Genomic DNA, 20,222 nt, shown 5'->3' with positions numbered 1-20,222 from the left:
TGGCTCTAATAGCTAATAGTGTGCCTTTTGGGTCTTCTTCTCTTCAACATCTTTTGAGGTTCCAATACTAGATTGTGGTTAGTAGACATTGTTCCCAAGACATTCACCTTTATTTCCAATTCAAATCTTAATCTCTGTCTGGTTGGACGAAAGAAAATGGTCAGGATTTTATTACGCCTTTCACAATTATTTTCACAATGAATATCCTTTGTTGTTCTTTTGAATGGCTGCAACATTTTTAGGTTTCTAGCTTTTATTTTTGTGTCTGGTATGTGTCATGTCACACCACTTGAATGAAATTTGATAAGAGGAGTCATAACACACTTTTTTAACACTCACTTTCTCATTAGTTGAAAATTATTGAAAATCGTATAATCAGAAAAGTCCTTAAATAAGCAGTGAAACTCACAAATTTAAATTTTAATGAGTGATAAAAATATATATTGTTAACATTTTCTTTGCAAAATGCCTTTGGGGAGCAACATAACTTAGCACTCGTTAGTATTTAGGGCCTAAACATTACCACCGGAGCAAGATTAAAATGGGCCGCTGGCGCTGCCGATGGTGTTACTTCGTAATTCAGTTTGGGTTATTGCGTACTCTTTTGGGTTGGGTAATTGCTATTTATACTTGGCCTCTCTAAGCGCCCCTAAATTATTTTTTAATTAGCATTTATACTCCCCTTAAACCCTGTTTTTACACCCCCACATATGCTGTTTCAATCCTACTTTTCCACCTATATTTATTATTCTTGAAATCCTTCTTTTGAACTTCATTTCTCTCTTTATTCATTATTCTTTAAACCTATTTGAACTTCTTTAACTTTTTGCATAAATTACAATAAAAATCAGTATAATTGCAAAAGTAATAAAAAAACATATTTAAGTAAAAAATATATAAAACTTAAAAGAAAATTTGTAGTTAGAAAATTACAATACATAAAACATATATTCCTAATAATATTAACATTTAGAGATAAAAATTCTCATTATTGTTGTTGTGTGAGAGATAAGATCATATTGATCAGAACAAATATTAATGATTAGATCTTTATGCAGATAATTAAATACAATAGTATGAATACAAAACAAAATTTAAAATAATTGCATATTACATTTTTCTCACTCGCATGATTCATATTTAATTTTTTAAATTATATTTACACTTTTTACTCTAAAAAAAATTATACTCTATATGCCTTCTCTGTACATGATTTTTAAAAAATTAAAAAATTTCAAGGGACATAACTTCCTCGCGACCAACAAACTCCGGCACAGAGAATAACCTTTCCAGAATAATGAAGGTTACAGTTACTATTAGCATAACCTAGCTTCTTAAACGCCAATTATAAACATACATCAAATCATACATTTCAATAATAGAATCAGAATGGTTGTTAAAATGTATTTCAAATACGGATTCCTTTTGAAAATGAAAGCAAAATAAATAAAAAAATACAAACTGATTCTCAAAGATGAAAAAAGATTATAATTTTAACGATCATATATTGGACAGTGAAGCGTCTAATTGTCCTTATTTACAGTTTTCTTTGGAATCATATATATAAGGACAAAATGACAATATATGTGAATGAATAAAAATAAATGTAAATATGATGCAATCATATACAGGTTGTTTTGCTTTCCTTTCAACTAAATGAGACAAAAAAATGAAACTTTCTCTATTCAATATTGCTTCTCCTAAAATCATTGGATTATATATATACTAGCCCTGTATATATGTGTGTATGTAAATGTGTCCTGCAATTAGAAGCAATAGTATAACCAAAATTGGTAGTTGGTAGCACATTTTCAAAAACTGAATTGAGTGACCGAGGATTATCCTATATTTCAGTGAAGTGTTCAATAATATGAAAGTTCAGTGACTAGGCCCAGCTAGAAAGAGGACACAACAGAATTATCATAGCATATAGAATGTCCAAAGCAAAGCCATCCAAACTGTTTCTAAAGCAAACTGATTACTTGGTAAACATTGAGCAACAAAAGCAAAATGTCCCCCAACACTGGGGGATATTCCTATCTGTTTTTTACTTTATGGTAATAACAGTACCTCATCTCTACAATGTCCCTATAAAACTGGACACCTTCAATGCAGCATTTAACCAGTAAAGACTAATACCATGAAAAAGCAGTCTGCTAGAATTTCTGTATGACAACTGAATTTGCCAGTCCAGCCTGTTCTATGGTCTTAGTTTCATCAGTTAGAACCTTTGGAGGGAAACCCATCATCTGAAGTTGATAATTCTGCCGACCACCAGGTCGAGATGCATCAATGAAGGCACGAATGTCACTGATCACGTGGTGAAGATTAAAATGTGATATCAAGCGGGTTCCATCAGCCAGCCTGACTTGTATTGAGGTTGATGGCAGTGATTGATCAACAACCAGGCCTGCAGAAGGAGTTGGCGCTGTGGTTGGAGGTGTTAAGGCAGCAGTTGGGTCAGGAGCCACTGATGTAGAGCTGCTTCCAAGAGTTCTTCCCACTCCCTGAAAGGGAACAGACTGCTTTACGGGTTCCTGTAAGCATAACCAAGTTACTTATAATTTACACAATGGGCATGTTCGATTTCAGAAGCCAGTAATTATGTACAACAAGATTGCATTGCTTTTCAAAATGCAGAAGTTCAAAAGCTCCAAGAGTAAATTCATTGTGGTTTAATAGTAAATTGGACAAAAACTAACAGGAAACTTACAGGATAGTTCTCGTTCCTCCTTATGAGGTTAACATTAACAGATGACCTCCTATCTGCAGGTTCAAGCTCTTTGGGACACTCAGATTTTTTTATGCTCTGCATTGAAAATAGCAAATATCATTAAGCACAAAGAAACCATTTTATGTAACCAGTAAGAAAGTAATAGTAACCCAAACATGTCTCTGCGGTAGCATTCTTACATGGCCATTAAATTATGAAAGCAACTGATAGAATACTTAAAATATGCTTGATTTCTGAAAATGAAAATAAAAAGGTGAATTGTATGAGAAATTTGTTACGGTGTTTCATTATTTCCTGAACATTATCCACCAAAATCTAAATCCTCTAACATCAGAATTTGCATTTTCTGGAACACAACCTCATTACTTCCAAATCATTTTACCCTCAACCCATGAAGGAATCAGAATCCTAAATACCATCACCTCTAAAAATGAGGCATTTTCAGGGTCTTCCAATCTCCTCAAAGGTCCATCATTTACAGTGAAACCATTACTCCAGAAAACAATGTTGTGAACAACAGACTCGGGTTGCTGATTAGTAGTAGACTGTGCAGCAGTTTCCCCTGAGAGTAACCTGCCAGTTCCAGCAAAGCTAGTTGACCTTGGGGGCTCCTGAAGCTGATCAAGAGGCCTTTCAACAGCGCCCAGTTGCCTAGCTTGATTGAAAATTGCATCCACGTCATTTCCCTTTGAAGGATCCTGGACAAGCATTCCACTGGAGATATAATGCAGAATGGTTAAATACTTTGTAGAAATTTTTCATAAAATCAAATGACAGATGTGTGCATCAATAAATGTTTCAGAAAATTGTGAAAGCGGTAATTTTAATATCCAAATGTCACACTTTCAACGAAGGTAGTCAAAAGTGATTTCTGTCTGTAAGGTGCTTGAGGTTATAGAAGCATACAGGTGAAGTTAAGTTTACAGCTATGTTTGGAAATATTGAAGAGGATGAAGCACTCTATTTGTAAGGTACCACTCTATTTGAAATTTTTTAATGAGGGTATGGTGGGGATCCCCTTACCTTTGTTTGGAAGTAAAGGTGATAATTACTTGAGTGGAGTAAATTACAATTATGGATAACTGCCTCCAAATATAAAAAGTAGTATTCCATCCAAAACCCTCTAAATGAGAGAGTAGGGAAATTTGAAAGTTAAGAGTGGTAAGGTAGTTTGGGTTCCCATCCTAAACCATTCCACTTCATTACCTTAAAAACTCTAAAAATGGGTTGATTATCCATTCAAACACAGCTTAAATGCGAATATATATATATATATATATATATATATATATATATAAAATACATACTATAAAACAATATTACTAAAAATATAGCTATCCCTATCTATATTTTCAAGCTACTAAGCTATATAATTTGATAGCAATCATCACATGGAAACACTAGAAGTTATGATATAAAGTTTAAACAAATCATTATAGACTTCAAAGGCTATCAAAATGCAGAAGCATTGCCATAAAACCTGGGAAGAGTAAAGATATTTCCTGTTTGGAAAAAAAAATCACCAAATGATAAAACAAATCAGATTTTTTTTTTCATTTTCTTGCCCCATTCTTTTACTGGCTAAGATGAATCTGAATGGTTTTCAAAAGCCCAAAACCTATACCAGAAAAAGTAACCCAAATTTAAGCAAAATAACTTCAATGTAAAGGTTACAAACCTCTCACTAAAAGCATGATTTATTGCTTTTATTCATGCCTTAAGATAAGTTTTCCAAATGCTTCACCCAAATGAGTTATACAAAAATCTGAAACCACTTTATACTGGTAAAAGGGCAAAAGAATAAATGCATGTCTGTTTTTTACCATTCACTGGCCTCTAACTTCCTAAAAACCCCTATCATTACTTATGTATTGAGTGCACTTATGGTTTCACGTCAGGTTCGGATTAAGTCAAAAGTGGATCCATGATTCATATTCAAAACGAAAATTACTTTGAATAAATTCCATTTTTTACATCCCAAACGTGGTTCCAAGAATACAAAACACCAAACTAAACACACATGGAACCTAAATTAGAATGACCCGCATTTTCAAAAGTAACACAAACATGTGCTGAGCTGAAACCTAATCACTAAATCCTGTTAGAGAAATCTTCCTCTTTAATATCAAAGCAGTATGCGATCAATGAAGTTAACCCAAACAAGAGAAACGGGGAAGAAACTCATCAATCAACACAAACAAAAAAAGTCACAATCTATAATCATACCAAGCTAAGGCAACCAATAACATCGCCAAACCATCGCATTAGAATTCAGAAGACAAAACGAAACATATCAGAAAAAATTGCAACTCTGATTTCAATCATGCACGATTAAAAAAATGTTCCGAAAATCTAACCTAGTTGATTGACTGGAAATACGCCAGCTTGTTGTAAGTCAACTCTAATAATTCTTACAGTAATAATCGGTAAGGGAATATATTATACATAGAGTGCGATATTAAGAAGTTTCTAGAGTTTCTAAGATGGGGACTTAACATTAAAGCTAGTGATATCGATAAAACTTTATTAATAGTTTTTAGTTTTGTTGTGTTGGTGTGATAGAATGCAAGAATTGAGGGTTAGGCTAATGAACGAAGAAAGGAGGAGAAGGATCGGGAAAGAAGAGAACCTCTTCTCCCCGCCGGTGTAGTACTCCTGAGGACCATCGGAGTCGCTGTCGGAATCGGCAGAGGGACGGTTCAGATCGGAGAGAGTGCGAATTCTGCCTGTTCGGCTGCTCGATGCCTTTTTGTGGTCCCGTGACGCCATGCCTACAAATATTTCACACAACGAATCGCAAGGGAGAGAGTGTGTGTGTGTGTTTCTGGGAGTATATGGTGTGGCTCTAAGACGAAGACTGAGACTGAGGCATGTTATACACACAAAGCTTTGTCTTTGCGTTGCTGCCAAGTAGTTCTGATCCCTGACTTTTAAGATAGCCCAAGGCAGAAATGTAATTCTATTTTGCTCACAACTGTTTTAAATGTCAATTAAAAGTAATTTTTTGTATGAAAAAATATAACATTTTATATCATCAATATATTTGTATTTTCTAATCTATTGATTATTAATCAGACTATAATTCGTTAGTACTCACTGTAAACCTTTTTAATTATGAGTACTGTAACGAATTTTTTCTTACAGTATAAATCATTTTTAAATATAATGTAATTGATTGAACATTTCTTTATGAATTTGATTTTATAAATATGATATAATCTAATTCAAATTGAATTATATGCACTAATATAAATATAGAAAAACTTCAATGAATATGTAATGATTAAATAATTTTATATTTTTTATAAATCTTTTATTGGTAAACTTGGAACAAATAATTGAACTTTTCTTTGTTTGATTGAATTGATTTATGAATTTGATTTTATAAATATGATATAATCTAATTCAAATTGAATTATATGCACTAATATAAATATAGAAAAACTTCAATGAATATGTAATGATTAAATAATTTTATATTTTTTATAAAATTTTTGTTGGTAAACTTGGAACAAAGTTATTTTTAAAACGTTAACAAATTTATATACATTATTAACAATTGAAAAAAAAATTATTGTGCAATTATATATATCCATCCACCTTTAGGTTTAGTGTTTACACAATTTAGAATTAAAACCACATTTTAAAAATCTTTCCAAATTTCTAGTAAGATAACCACACCTGTTTGTTAGCTTCAGAAGAAATATAATATAATATAAACAGAGATGGTAGTCGTTACGACATTTTCAAAAACTGCTTTCGGGGGTTACGATATATTTCAGTGAAGTCTTTCAATATAATCTCGAGTTCAGTCACTAGGCCCAGAAAGAGGACACGCCACAATCATCATAGCATAGAGAATTAGGTCCAAAACAAAAAAAGCAAATAAGATTACTTGGTAAACATTGAGCAACAAAAAGAAAATGTTCCCCCAACAGTAGGGCAGTTCTATATGTTTTTGACTTTATGGAAATAAAAGTACCTCACCTCTACAATCCCCCAATAAAACTGCATCCTTTCAATGCAGCAATTAACCGGTAAGAGCCAATATGAAACAGCAGTCTGCTAGAATTTCTGTATGACAACTGAATTTGCAAGTCCTGCCTGCTCTATGTTCTGAGTTTCATCGGTTAGAACCTTTGGGGGGAAACCCATCATCTGAAGTTGATAATTTTGCCGACCACCAGGTCGAGATGCATCAATGAAGGCACGGATGTCACTGATCACGTGGTGATGATTAAAATGTGATATCAAGCGGGTTCCATCAGCCAACCTGACTTGTATTGAGGTTGATGGCAGTGATTGATCAACAACCAGGCCTGCAGAAGGAGTTGGAGCCGTGGTTGGAGGTGTTAAGGCAGTAGTTGGGTCAGGAGCCACTGATGTAGAGCTGCTTCCAAGTGTTCTCCCCACTCCCTGAAATGGAACATGCTGCCTTTCGGGTTCCTGTAAGCAATGACCAAATGCACTTATAATTTACACACTGGGCGTGTTTGATTTCAGACTCAAGAAATTATGCATAACAAAAGACCCGTATTGCATTTCAAAATGTCAGAGTTAAAAAGCTCCAAAACTAGTAAACAATGTCAACAAAATACAGTGCGGTTTAACATAAATCGGACAGAGATAAATGAAAAAACTCAGATAGAAACCTCACAGGATAGTTCTCATTCCTCCTTATGAGGTTGACGTTAACAGATGACCTCCTATCTGCAGGTTCAAGCTCTTTGGGACACTCGGATTTTTTTATGCTCTGCATTAAAAAGAAGCAAATATCATTAAGCACAACAAAACCATTTCTGGGGCACCGTTCTTACACAGTCTGGAAATAAATTATGAAAGCAACTGACAAAATACTTATATAATAAAATATACTGAATTTCAGAAAGAATTTAAATAATTTTCACCACAATGTAAGTGGAATTTGTTAAGATATTACCCTATTTCCTGAAAAATGCTCACCAAAAACTCAATCCTCCAAAATCAGGATTTGCCTTTCCTGGAACACTACCTTAATATATATTTCTGAATTATTTTGCCACTAATGGAATCAGAATCTTAAATAGCATCACCTCTAGAAATGAGGCATTTTCAGGATCATCCAATCTCCTCAAAGGTCCATCATTTACAGTAAAACCATTACTCCAGAAAACAATGTTGTGAACAACAGCCTCAGGTTGCTGATTAGTAGTAGATTGTGCAGTTTCCCCCGAGAGTAACCTGCCAGTTCCAGTAAAGCTAGTTGACCTTGGAGGCTCCTGAAGCTGATCAAGAGGCCTCTCAACAGCACCAAGTTGCCTGGCTTGATGAAAAATTGCATCCACGTCATTTCCCTTTGAAGGATCCTGGACTAGCATTCCACTGGAGATATAATGTATGATGGTTAAAATCAGCAGAATCAATACTCAATAGAAAAGAATCAAATTAAAAAATCAGCAGAACTGATGTATGCACTGTAAATCTCTTGAAAAACAGACACCAGTAACTTTAACAAATTCCAAATGTGAAACACATTCTATCAAGAAAATCAAAGTGATTTTTCATTGTAAGGTGCTTGATGAACTAGAAAAGCAAAGCATACAGCTACATTTGTAAATTTTGAAGAGGATTAAGTGGAATCTGTTGGAATTGGATGAAATGGTACCACTCTATTATTTGAAACTTTTAATGAATGATGGTGGGGATCCCCTTTCCTTTGTTTGAAAGTAAAAATAATAATTACCCAAGTCAATATATTACAAATTCTCCTTCTAGAATTGTCCTTTTGATATGTTTACTTATAGCAAAAAGGTTAAGGTGTTGGGTTGAAATTATTGAAGACTAACCTCAAATTATACCCTCTTAGAAACCTCTACATTAGAGAGTACGGAAATTATGAGTAATAAAACGGTAAGGCAATTTTGGTTCCCATCCCTAACAATCTCAAAATTGGTTGAATATCTTATTTCATTTTGCTTCACCCATCCAAACACAGCTTAAAATTGAATACATTACATACAATATGAAAATATCACTAAAAATATATACACATAGCTATCCCTATCTATATGTTCAAGCTATTTAGCTTTTATTTTGATAAATTCAAATATTGTGAACTTAAACCAGCTTAAAGCAATCATCAAGTGGACAATGCTTAAAGTCATAATATAAAATTCTATACTAATCGTTATAGACTTTGAAGGCTATCAAAGGGAAGGGAAGAGTAAAGATACTGTCTGCTTGGAACATAAAACAAATCACCAAATGCTAATACACACCACTTTTGTGTTTTTTCTTTTTTCCTTCTTATTGTCCCATTCTTTAACTAGCTGAGAAGGATCTGAATGGGTTTCGAAAAATCAACATCTATATACCAGAAGAAAGGGGCCGTACTTTAAGCAGAACAGCTTCAAAGTAAAAGTTCAAAACCTCCAGTTACAAGCATGATTTTATTTCTGTTAATGCCTTAAGATAAGTTTTCAAATCTTCAACAAAAAATGAGTGGTATAAAAATCTTAAACCACTTTACACTAGTAAAGTGTCAAAGAATACGTGCATATTTGTGTTACCATTCACTGGCCCCAACTTACATTTCCGGAAGACTCCTGTTGCTTATGCATTGAACTTGCATCAGAATCTACACCAGTTTCAACAGTAACACAAACGAGCGATAAGCTGAAATCTAATCACTAATTTCAGTTTTAGAAATCTGTCCGTGTAACACTAAAGCAGTATGCCAACAAATGTCATAGAAAGTGGTTTTATTTTATGCCTAACTCAACCTCTAGGTTCGAGTTCCACTTGCATATTATAATTTGGTCACTCATGTAAATATGGAACACAACCCTCACACCGAGAAATAAACATCTCGAACGTGTTCGGGATTAGATATTTGTGGGTGCCATAACCAATGAATCGAAATGGGATCTTCAACAAAATGTAAATGCTAACCAAGGTTGTCAATCAACACACACAAAACAGTCACAACTTACAGTCATATAAACAAAACAATAACAGTTAAAATTTGGAAGACAAAAGCAAAAATGCAAGCACAATGGAAATTCTAAATTCAAATAAACATAAATAATCCTAAATTTTATATGATCCAAAAAAACTGTTCCCAAAATCTAGCCTAGTTCTTGGGCTGGTGGTACGCCAGCTTGATGTAAGTCAACTCTACCAATCTTTACAGTAATAATTGGCGAGGAAAAATGTATACAAGAAATTAATGCACACAAAATGATATATTAAGTTGTTCGAGTTTCTATAGTGTGGACTTAAAAATAAACTGAGTAATATCGATAAAACGCTTTTTGTTGTTTCTAATTCTGTTCTGTTGGTTGATTAAATTCAAGAATTGAAGCATGAGTAGATGAATGAAGAAGAGAGGAGAAGGATTGGGAAAGAAGAGAACCTCTTCTCGCCGCCGGTGTAGTACTCCTGAGGGCCATCGGAGTCGCTGTCGGAATCGGCGGAAGGACGATTCAGATCGGAGAGAGTGCGAATTTTGCCGGCTCGGCTGCTCGACGCCTTCGATGCCTTCTTGTTGTCCCGCGAGGCCATGTCGATTAAGATTTCACAAAAATCGCGAGAGAGAGAGAGAGTCACCCACTTTTTGCTTTTGGTTGCGTCATTGCCAAGTTGCGATCTGTCTTCTGAGCAAATATTTTAACTAAAATATTTAATACTATCATTATATTCAATAATTTGCAATTTTTAAAAACGAATGTGATAAACAATGATATAAATATTTAAAATCTAATAAATAATTAGATAAGTTGTTTTAATTTAATTAAAAATACTTCAATGTAAAAACATTTACAAGAATGCATAACAATTAAAACAAATGATAATCAATTAAAAAAAATTCGTTAAAATGATTTTTGAGATAAAAAATATCTTATATAACAATTTATGATTAAATAACTCCGTAAAAATCTAATAAATAAGGAGTCGAACAAATTGGAAATAAAATATTTTTTATTTTTGAATTTATATATCTATGTTGATAATCTTTTATGAAATTTTAATCTTTTATGAAATTGTCATATAACTTGTATTTATGTATGAAAAATTATTTTTACATAAATTTTAGCAAATATTTAAATTTAAATATATAATTCTAATATAATATCAAGTTTTGGAAATATAAATTGAACGGATTTATCGGATCGTAGTACATATATTAAAAATGTATTTTAATTTTTTATTATTTCTGAACGATTAAAAATTTATCGCAATATATTTTGAAACTTCATATTATTATTAGTCATGTAATGACTAAAAAAATATGCAGAATTGTATAAACCAATTTAATTTTAATTATTGAAGTACAAGGTCGATAGGTAAGTCAGAAAGTTGGATCACAGATGAATGCCTACAATAAAAAAAATATATTATAAATATATAATAAATTGATTAAATAAAAAATATTATATAATAAATCATTAATATATGAAAATTTCATATTTTATAGTTTTAATTTTTAAAAGATCATATAACTGATATTCAAAATAAAAACCTTAATAATATCACAAATTAAAAAAAAGTCAACAATACGATTCTATAAACATTTTAAAAGTAAATAATATATCACATTAATAAAACCACCGGTTTATTGTATTTTCGATCTCAACATCAATTTAACCTGGTTTATTGCTCATATCTAAGTCGATAAGTAAATCTGATCCAAATTTTACAATTGTAAAAACATTTAATATATTAAAATTCAATAAACATCTTATACTTTATTTAACATTTTCTTAAAAGGATAAAAATAAGACTGAAAAAAAATTGTTAAAATGATTTTTGAGATAAAAAATAAAAAGGTGCAAAAAATATCTTATATAACAATTTATGATTAAATAACTCGATAAAAACTATCCATGTTGTTAATGCATAAACTTATTCTTGATGATGTAAACTAATTTAAAGCAAGTTAGAGCACAAAAACGAGCAAATAATAAAACTTTTAAACTTAGATAAATGCCTCCTAATATGGTTTTAACCTTAGGGTGCATTTCAACCTAAGAAAAAGAAAAAGGTCAGAAATTCACCACGTAACCTGTTTTCTATCTCAAAATAAATTAAATTAAAATTACATAATAAAACAAAGATTTCTAATGCTTCCTTTCAAAGAAAATAGAAAAGAAATAAATAAAAAAAACCAGTAACACTTACTTTTTTATTCTCTGGTTTCTACTTTTTACCATGTGAAACCAATCAAATCCAGCACCTCTATTGTATTTAGTCTCAGTCGCTAAGTATCTTGGGACGGGAAGAACTTGGGAACTTCCTGTTTGCGGCAGCACTACGCAGCGCCTCCTGTCTACTCCTGGCGCATTTTATATATTCTTGCAAAGCTGGAAGCTTCGCTCTTTCCCCCTCTTTAGGAACTTGCCCTCGAATAATCTGTCCATCCATTAATACATACATGTTTTTTAAATATTCACTATTTTAAACTCTATTAGTTCTTAATGAGTAGAAAATAACATATTCCTGAACACTAAGACTGGAAATCGAAAAGAAAAAAATTACCTTTGACGCCCACGATCGTTCTGCTTGCTGACAAACATCTCTAATATCTCTTCCAGACATGCTGAAACAACAAAAAACGATGAACAGGAAAAAAAGTGACTAAAAGAGCAAAACATTTTCAAGACAGTGCAAAACAATTTAGTTAATCAGAGCCTGTTGACTTTTGAAGTTAGGAAAACGGCTCATGAACAGTTATACATAATTTCAACGATTAAAGAATGTGTCATGAGTTCAATATATATTTCCCTCATCTTCTACCTTCTTGCTTTGACTACCACCAATTTGTAAATGATAATTCAAGGTGCCAAACTCTGAAGTTAACCCAACTTACTCTTCTGTAACGTTTGCAAATTCATCTAGTTCGGGTTTGGACAGGTGCTTTGCATATTTGGATGCTATTTCCTGACGATTCTGATGATCAGGTAAGCCAAAAGCGATCATACTATCAAACCGACTACAAGCAGAAGGAGAAAAAACAGTTAGGATGTAATTCCTCCATGATTAACCGTAAACTTTGCAGGCTGTAAAACAATTCATATTGATGCTCGCCTGATTAATGCGGGATCAAGGTCTTCCTTTCTATTTGTGGCAGCAATGACTACTACTTTCTTATCCTGCTCAAAGCCATCTATCTGCAAAATGTGCTCCATCCATCAGTAAAATAGCATAAAAAAGTAACCTTTCAGCATGTTGCATTTAGTTTAGACGAGTTATTGATACAAGAGTACTAACAAGGATTTATTCTACATTTTAAGATTTATCAAGCTGTTTACTGTCATAATACGAAAGTCCATTAAAATTTTAATATTATCAAAAACTAGAACAATCAAAACTTATCCCAGTAAATGGTATCGATTAGTACATCAACCAGCACTGTCAAGCTCTTAAAAATCAAAGAACTCTTGACGAGTACATACAATATAATGCCAAATAAAACTTACAAGCTGAAAATCAGTCTCCATAAACTCTTCACTACAAAATAAAACTTTAAAATTCCAGCACACAATCCTAAAGATGTAAGTAACATGCCATCACATGTATCATAAAGCAGTAACCAACAACACTTACCTGTCTCAACAAGACTGACAATATTCTACGTGTAGCTTCATGCATTTCACTGTCACGTGCAGCAGCAAAAGAATCAATCTGTATCCCAAAAAGTAAAAGCACAAACAATATGTAAAGAAGTTTTCCCGAAAATCAACAAGTGGGACACAGCAACTCCATATCAACATTCCTCGTTTTCTTACCTCATCTAGAAATATAATACCACCATTCGGAAGATTGTTTGCAAGCGAAAACACTTTCCCTAGAAGGCGTTCACTCTTACCATAGAACTCGGACATTATTGCCTCAAGTGGAACATACAGCAAAGGGACACCCTGCCAAATCAAGTTCACCAATTTCAGTTCACTCATATTTACCCCTCATAATTAGTACGCTATTGCAGACAAGCATAGTTATTATTGTCATTTGTGTGATCATATCACATGAGGTCAGAACAATAAGCATCGTTTTACAGATATGGTTAACTTAATTTATAACAAGATTTGATTAGCTCTACTCCCGCCCAAATCAAAGATGGAGGTACAATATTTGATCATTCTATTTCCCTTACCCCAAAAATTCCAGCTGGCAGGCAAGCCAGCTCTTTCCCTGTGCCCAAATAGTAACTTTATTTCAGTTATGAGAAGAAAATTGTCCCCTTCAACCATCCTTGTTCCTCCCCCTTGCAGGCACAGTTGCAAAAAGAAGAGGTAATTGCAAATATTGAAGCAATAAATTCCCCATCTACGAAGCAAATCTTTTTTAAGCACCTAGACTTCATCAAATGAATTCATTATTTGATGTGACCACAATAACATTCTTAAAGCATACCTCTGGAAAATATAACAAACAATTCTGTCGGGCAAAGAGTAAAATACAGAAAATCACAACCTAAAAGCTTACGGTACAGACATACAAACCAAACCAAGTAAAATGAAAACATGCACAAAGTAAGGATATATAGTAATACTAATCACCAATAGTCAATACATGATGCAGCTTTCCCATGAAAAACACAAGATCCAACTTCCAAATAGGTGAAAGCTGAACAAGCAAAAATTTGACACGCAACAACTTCCATGAATGTAACTTCAAGAACAGTAAAGTTTATTTTTCTGTTGGTAGAGGATAGATCAGGATATTCAGAAAGCAGTTTGAAAATAAAGCTAACGGGTAAAATTGTAAACATACCGCTTGATTGGCAATAACACGAGCACAGGATGTTTTTCCTGTACCTGAAACCATAAAATGTGCTATTCAAACATACATTACTGTGGATAATGAAAATTAAAGGCTGTATAGTAATTTCAGATTGAGATTCCAACTTCAAAGATGCTGTTTCTTATTGAAACAGTGGCATAAACTCCTACTAAATACCTAGGATCCTGTTCATGAAAGAAATGCAGTTACAACTTTGGAGACCATGGGTATATTCGATATGCCAAAAGCAGACAAAATAAATGAAATTATTGTAGAAATTAGAATATATGAAAATAACTTAAAAGCATCTTAATATTGTTGTCATATTTTCTTACAATTTATTTCACTTATTCTAATTAAGATTATGATCAGTATAAATCTAGGTCTTAAGAACACAAATTTCAATACATTCCATTACAAAATTAAATATTATGCAAAGCCATTTTTTCCTCAATCTCCTCCCCCTCTCTATCTAAAATCACATAAGGCCTGTTTCCTCACTACTTGGCTGCTAAATTACCTTACTCAGGAACAATCTCATAATTTTTACTTCAAATTAATTGTCTCTCTTGCCTGTTTCTTCTTTGGCATTAGGTCACAACTACTTTATCCTCCTGACAATTGTCAGCCTTGTTCTTCATTTCAACCATCTCCTTCACTAGTTTCCTCCTCTGCCACGTATTTTAATGTGTTAGACAAAGTAGGCTCCTATTATTTACTCCAAGTTCCAATCTCCTGCCGTGCATTTTACCATGTCTCAGATAGTTTCTGGCTGCTGCTGCAGGCAATCTACTGCAGTATCATCATTCCAGATAGTTCAGGCCTTTGCATTCAGTTCAGCCTTGCTGCCACATCCATCAGCTGGCCCCTTGACAGTCCAAGAGATTCATCCTAGTCCCACCATTCTACATATCTTAGTCAGTACCTGTACCTTTCTATAAATGGTTTTTTAAGGTATCAACCGTTTGTAATAGTTTACCATGTTCAATCTTGGAGAAAATAATTTATTCCTATACAAATGTTTTCCCTTTCAATTTCTATTTGTGAAAAAATCTGACTTTTACAAAAGAATGAAAAAAGCAAAACATAAAATAGAAGCCCGGACGACTTGCGCCCAGACGATCGGCTCGACGTAGACTTGGGTCGACTTTGCTCAGTGAGGGCCAGGACAACACTACAACAGCCCGAGCCCGGACGACTCGACAACAGTACAGGCCCGGACGGCTCGACATCGACCCAGACCCGTTTGGCTCGACATCGAACTAAGCCCCGACGACTCGACATCGGTCCAGGCCCGGACGACTCAACATCGGACCGAGCCTGGACAGCTCGACATCAGTCAGGGCCCAGACAGCTCGACATCGGCCAAGACTAGAGTCAAACCGGGCCTGCTCAGCTCGACATCGGCCTTGGACTGCTTGGCTCGACATCGATCCGAGCCCGGACGATTCAACATCGACCTTGGCTCGCTCGACTCGACATCAGCATGGGCCTGGACGGCTCGACCTTGGCTCGGGCCCAAACAACTTGACATCGACTCAGGCCTGAACGACTTTGTATCAGCCCGGGCCTGCTCTGCTTGACATCAACCCGGGGGGACGACTCAACATCGACCCTGGCACGCTCTGCTCGACACCGACCTTGGACTGCTCGGCTCGACATCGGCTCGGGCTTGGACGACTTGATATCGGCTTGGGCTTGCTCTGCTTGACATTGACCTGAGTCAGGATGACTTGATATCGACACGAGCGCGAACGATTCGACATCAGCCAAGGCCTGAACAACTCGACATCTACCCGTGCCCGGATGACTCGACATCGGCCTGGGCCCGGACGGCTTGACATCAACCTTGGCCCGCTCAGCTCAACATCGGCCTGGGCCCGCAGGGCTCGACATTGGCCCGGACCTGTTCAACTCGACATCGGCCTTGGCCCGCTCGGCTCAACATCAACCTTGGCCCGATCTTTTAAATATCGGTTTGGGCCCACTCGACTCGATATTGGACCCAAAAGACTCAACTCGACATTGGCCTTGAACGGCTCGATATCGACTCGGGTCGACTCAATATCAGCCACTCAGCTTGACTTTGCCCAAGGTTGATTCGGCTCGACTTTGGCCCAGAATGACTTGGCTCGATTTTGGCCCATACCGACTCGATTCGACTTGGGCCCGGACGACTCGGCACGACGTGGACTTGGGTCGACTTTGCTCTGCCTGGGCCCGAATTGTCTTGGCTTAACCTAGATCGGGCCAAGTCAAAATCCAACCCAAAATGCAATTTGGATAATCCAAAAATGTATCCAATCTATATCTAATCTAAATCTAATCCATATCCAATTAAATGTATTGAATTTAAAATCCAAAAATATGGATTTGGATTTGAGATAAATCCATTTAAATGGATTAAAACTAATATAGATTTTCTTCTTTGGCATTAGGTCACAACTATTTTATCCTCTTGACAATTGTCAGCCTTGTTCTTCATTTCAACCATCTCCTTCACTAGTTTCCTCCTCTGCCACGTATTTTAATGTGTTAGACAAAATTGGCTCCTATGATTTACTCCAAGTTCCAATCTCCTACTGTGCATTTTACCATGTCTCATATAGTTTCTGGCTGCTGCTGCAGGCAATCTACTGCGGTATCATCATTCCAGATAGTTCAGGCCTTTGCATTCAGTTCAGCCTTGCTGCCACATCCATCAGCTGGCCCCTTGACAGTCCAAGAGATTCATCCTAGTCCCACCATTCTACATATCTTAGTCAGTACCTGTACCTTTCTATAAATGGTTTTTTAACTTATCAACCGTTTGCAATAGTTTACCATGTTCAATCTTGGAGAAAATAATTTATTCCTATACAAATGTTTTCCCTTTCAATTTCTATTTGTGAAAAAAATCTGACTTTTACAAAAGAATGAAAAAACCAAAAAATAGAAATTTATTCAAACTAAGCATGTCCTGAATGCATTACATCAGTATACAGAAAACGAGTAAAAGAGTCTAAATAACACACCAGGTGGACCTTCAAATAGCACAGCTCGAGGTCTGTTTGACTCAAACTTATGACGAGTCCCTCGAGCAATATCATCATACACTTCAGGACTATGCAATGCCAATAGTATTGTATCTTCTATTAATCTAAAAAATTAAAGATTTAAGAAATTTACTTTCGTGCATAGTGAGAAAGGAAAGATGAACACAAATGTTTATAGATGATACTAGATTTTATAAGTATGGAAAAGCAATTAAAAAAGTGGTACATAGTTCTTATGAGATATGGAGACCACATTAATCATATAGGCAATGATCAAGTTGGTTTGATTGACAGACAAAACTCCCATTCGCTTTAAATACTATAATCTGCTGAAATATAAACATAATTAGAGAGAGAGAAAAAATACACGTCTATTTTAGTTTTGCCCCCTTGCAACTGAGATGCCAAAAACCACTAAATTGAAAATCTTTATAAGAAACATTTGCTTTCACAAAATTAGATATAGAACATTCAGATAATTAAAAAACACAAGCGAAATGTCAATATTTACATACCGTTTTTGATGTTCATAACCAGCAATGTTGTCCCACGATATCTCACGCTCACCATCTTTTGATATACCTACGGGTTCATCAAGTCCATAAATTCTCACTCCCATACCCTCAAGTTCAGAAATAGATTTATCTACAGATGGCAGCTTTCCAGTCTCTTCTTTTGGTTTTCTTTCCAGGGTGTTTTTTTGTCCCAACATGTTACCAGCTAATTGTAAAACAGAGATGAACGCATCAAGCTCTTCAGGACTCAATTCCCCTTGCTTAATGAATTCAATCTCCTGGAATATTGACATTTTTCTACTGAACGATGACCATTGTTTTCAACACAAAAAGGAAAAATAATGAGGAAATCAAATTAAGAAATATGAAAATAAAATAATACTTACAGCTTTGTCTAAGCCAACAAGAGAATGAAATATGAGTATACATAGATCTGTATCATCTGCACTTATATCTTTTGAAGACATATCATTCCCTGGAATATGTTTTTGTTCTGATGGATGAGTAAGAGTAAGTTGCCAAGCAACTGGGCTGTGGATAGGTCACAAGAAAAATTGAGGATTTTAACTAAATTGTGCATCACTACAGTAAACTGTAAATGAGAAAACTCAATATGTATCAAATGCCATAAACATGCATGCTACTATTCCTTAAATCACAGAAATTAGAATGAAATACCCGTTCCAAGCTCGTAATAACATGTCTGAACCACCTCCATGGCCTTCAGCTTTCGTTCCAAGATTGGCAGTAAGATTTGCAATAAGTTGTGAAATTTCACAACCATGAGGAATTTGAAACTTAATACTGACCTATAATTGTAACTCCACCATCAGATATAGATATTATTTCCATTATAGTAACAGAATCTAAAGATCGCATCATCAAAACTAGAGCATGGTGGTTGTGAATTCTTTTTCTTATATTCAAGACAAGAAAAGTAGAATGCACCCAAATTAATGTGCTGAAGAAAAAGGAAAGGTTGAAGTTTAACCATGTCACACAAGACAACACTTCAAGTTAAAAGCTGATGTATAAAGAATGCAATATCGGCGAAGTTCAGATTGCAGTAGAATACAATCTTGAAACGGGAAAGATTGGCAATGACGGGCATATACTTATTAAACCAAATACCATTTTAAAGCTAAGCCTACTTTTCTGCATTTACAGAATAACTTTGGAAAACATAAACCACAAAGAAGTTATCGAGAACCAACTTGTTTTATTTCCCATGCAATCACATTAAAGTTAAGGCCAATCACTTAATAATAAAGTGCACCAACCTTTTGGCCTTTAACAGCAACAGAGAAGGAAGGATAGGAACCGTATCGAATTCCTCTACTTCTCATCAACTCCTCAATTCGCTGGCGTTCATTCTTGGCTCTTTCTTGGACATCCACAGCACCATTATCCGCATAAGCCACTCCCACCAATCCAGATCCAAAAACACCAGCTAAGAAAACCGGAAGCAAGGAATAGTCCTCGCGCAAGACTCTGGACCTCGAAACATCGGAAGAGGCAAACCAGGAAGACGCAAATTCTACAGAAAAAGAAACACGAATCATTCGCAACAGAAATTCTACAGCGTTTGAAAAGAAGATTAACCGATGTGGAGCTGTGGAAAATAAAAGAATGAATAACTTACTGGGGTATGTAGAAAGAGGGGAGGAGCGAGAAGTTAGGGTTTGGAAAGAGGAAAACGAACGCCAATGCCAACGCCACAGTCGAGCTGACCTGGCCAAACGCTCCATTGAAGAATGAAGAAACGAAACTGAATTTGAGGTTACAGTACTGCACACTCTCTTTCGTGCTCTGCAAGTCCTTCTTCAACTTTCCCGCTTAATATCTAGAACTCTATATATACACAATGATGAGACAAAGGAACACAATAGTCTATAGAACAGCGTGTCTCGTGATATTACTACCATAAATTACAAAAGTGACGTCATGTTTATAAACGGTTAGAAATTAAAATAGAAGTGTTCTACTACTGCGAAACCTTGATTAATATCGTGTATACTTTTATTTTTTATTTACAAGTTTTATAATTTAACTGTAGATGAAAACTCTTTGGTGATTGGACATCTCAAACAAATTTTAATGTAGAATAAAGTGAATAAAAGTATATAGGAAAAGTATATTACTTTATAATTCACTTTGTTAATATAATGGTAAGAT

At 34.8% G+C, this 20,222-nt stretch overlaps 3 protein-coding genes across 5 annotated transcripts; all 3 read right to left on the bottom strand.

Moving 5' to 3' along the window:
• Positions 1–1,896: 1,896 nt before the first annotated feature.
• LOC137832189 (plant UBX domain-containing protein 4-like) lies at positions 1,897–5,700 on the bottom strand. Its single transcript, XM_068640222.1, has 4 exons — positions 5,364–5,700; positions 3,157–3,448; positions 2,714–2,809; positions 1,897–2,537 (listed from the first exon to the last, which is right to left on the bottom strand). Exons 1-4 carry the CDS (start codon positions 5,501–5,503, stop codon positions 2,157–2,159), a joined length of 909 nt encoding a protein of 302 aa, XP_068496323.1. The 5' UTR covers positions 5,504–5,700; the 3' UTR covers positions 1,897–2,156.
• Positions 5,701–6,550: 850 nt separating this feature from the next.
• On the bottom strand, positions 6,551–10,361 carry LOC137832188 (plant UBX domain-containing protein 4-like). Its single transcript, XM_068640221.1, has 4 exons — positions 10,128–10,361; positions 7,807–8,095; positions 7,392–7,487; positions 6,551–7,180 (listed from the first exon to the last, which is right to left on the bottom strand). Exons 1-4 carry the CDS (start codon positions 10,274–10,276, stop codon positions 6,800–6,802), a joined length of 915 nt encoding a protein of 304 aa, XP_068496322.1. The 5' UTR covers positions 10,277–10,361; the 3' UTR covers positions 6,551–6,799.
• LOC137832187 (uncharacterized) lies at positions 10,230–19,967 on the bottom strand. 3 transcript variants are annotated; one of them, XR_011084523.1, is made up of 14 exons: positions 19,690–19,941; positions 19,328–19,584; positions 18,726–18,856; positions 18,434–18,578; positions 18,048–18,325; positions 17,512–17,636; positions 14,489–14,532; positions 13,501–13,632; positions 13,319–13,396; positions 12,800–12,882; positions 12,582–12,704; positions 12,251–12,311; positions 11,894–12,124; positions 10,230–10,368 (listed from the first exon to the last, which is right to left on the bottom strand). XR_011084523.1 is itself a non-coding variant. In XM_068640220.1 (13 exons), exons 1-13 carry the CDS (start codon positions 19,793–19,795, stop codon positions 11,966–11,968), a joined length of 1,722 nt encoding a protein of 573 aa, XP_068496321.1. In that variant the 5' UTR covers positions 19,796–19,941; the 3' UTR covers positions 11,765–11,965. The 3 variants fall into 3 exon arrangements, 1 of the variants encoding a protein (XP_068496321.1); XR_011084522.1 differs by lacking the exon at positions 10,230–10,368 and adding an exon at positions 11,674–11,739 and having other exon boundaries at positions 19,690–19,967; XM_068640220.1 differs by lacking the exon at positions 10,230–10,368 and having other exon boundaries at positions 11,765–12,124.
• Positions 19,968–20,222: the final 255 nt, after the last annotated feature.

The sequence above is a fragment of the Phaseolus vulgaris genome, chromosome 6 (genome assembly GCF_000499845.2).
Source record: "Phaseolus vulgaris cultivar G19833 chromosome 6, P. vulgaris v2.0, whole genome shotgun sequence".
Classification (NCBI taxonomy): domain Eukaryota; kingdom Viridiplantae; phylum Streptophyta; class Magnoliopsida; order Fabales; family Fabaceae; genus Phaseolus; species Phaseolus vulgaris.
The sequence above is the reverse complement of the archived record's forward strand: the minus strand, read 5'-3'. Positions and strand labels throughout refer to the sequence as shown.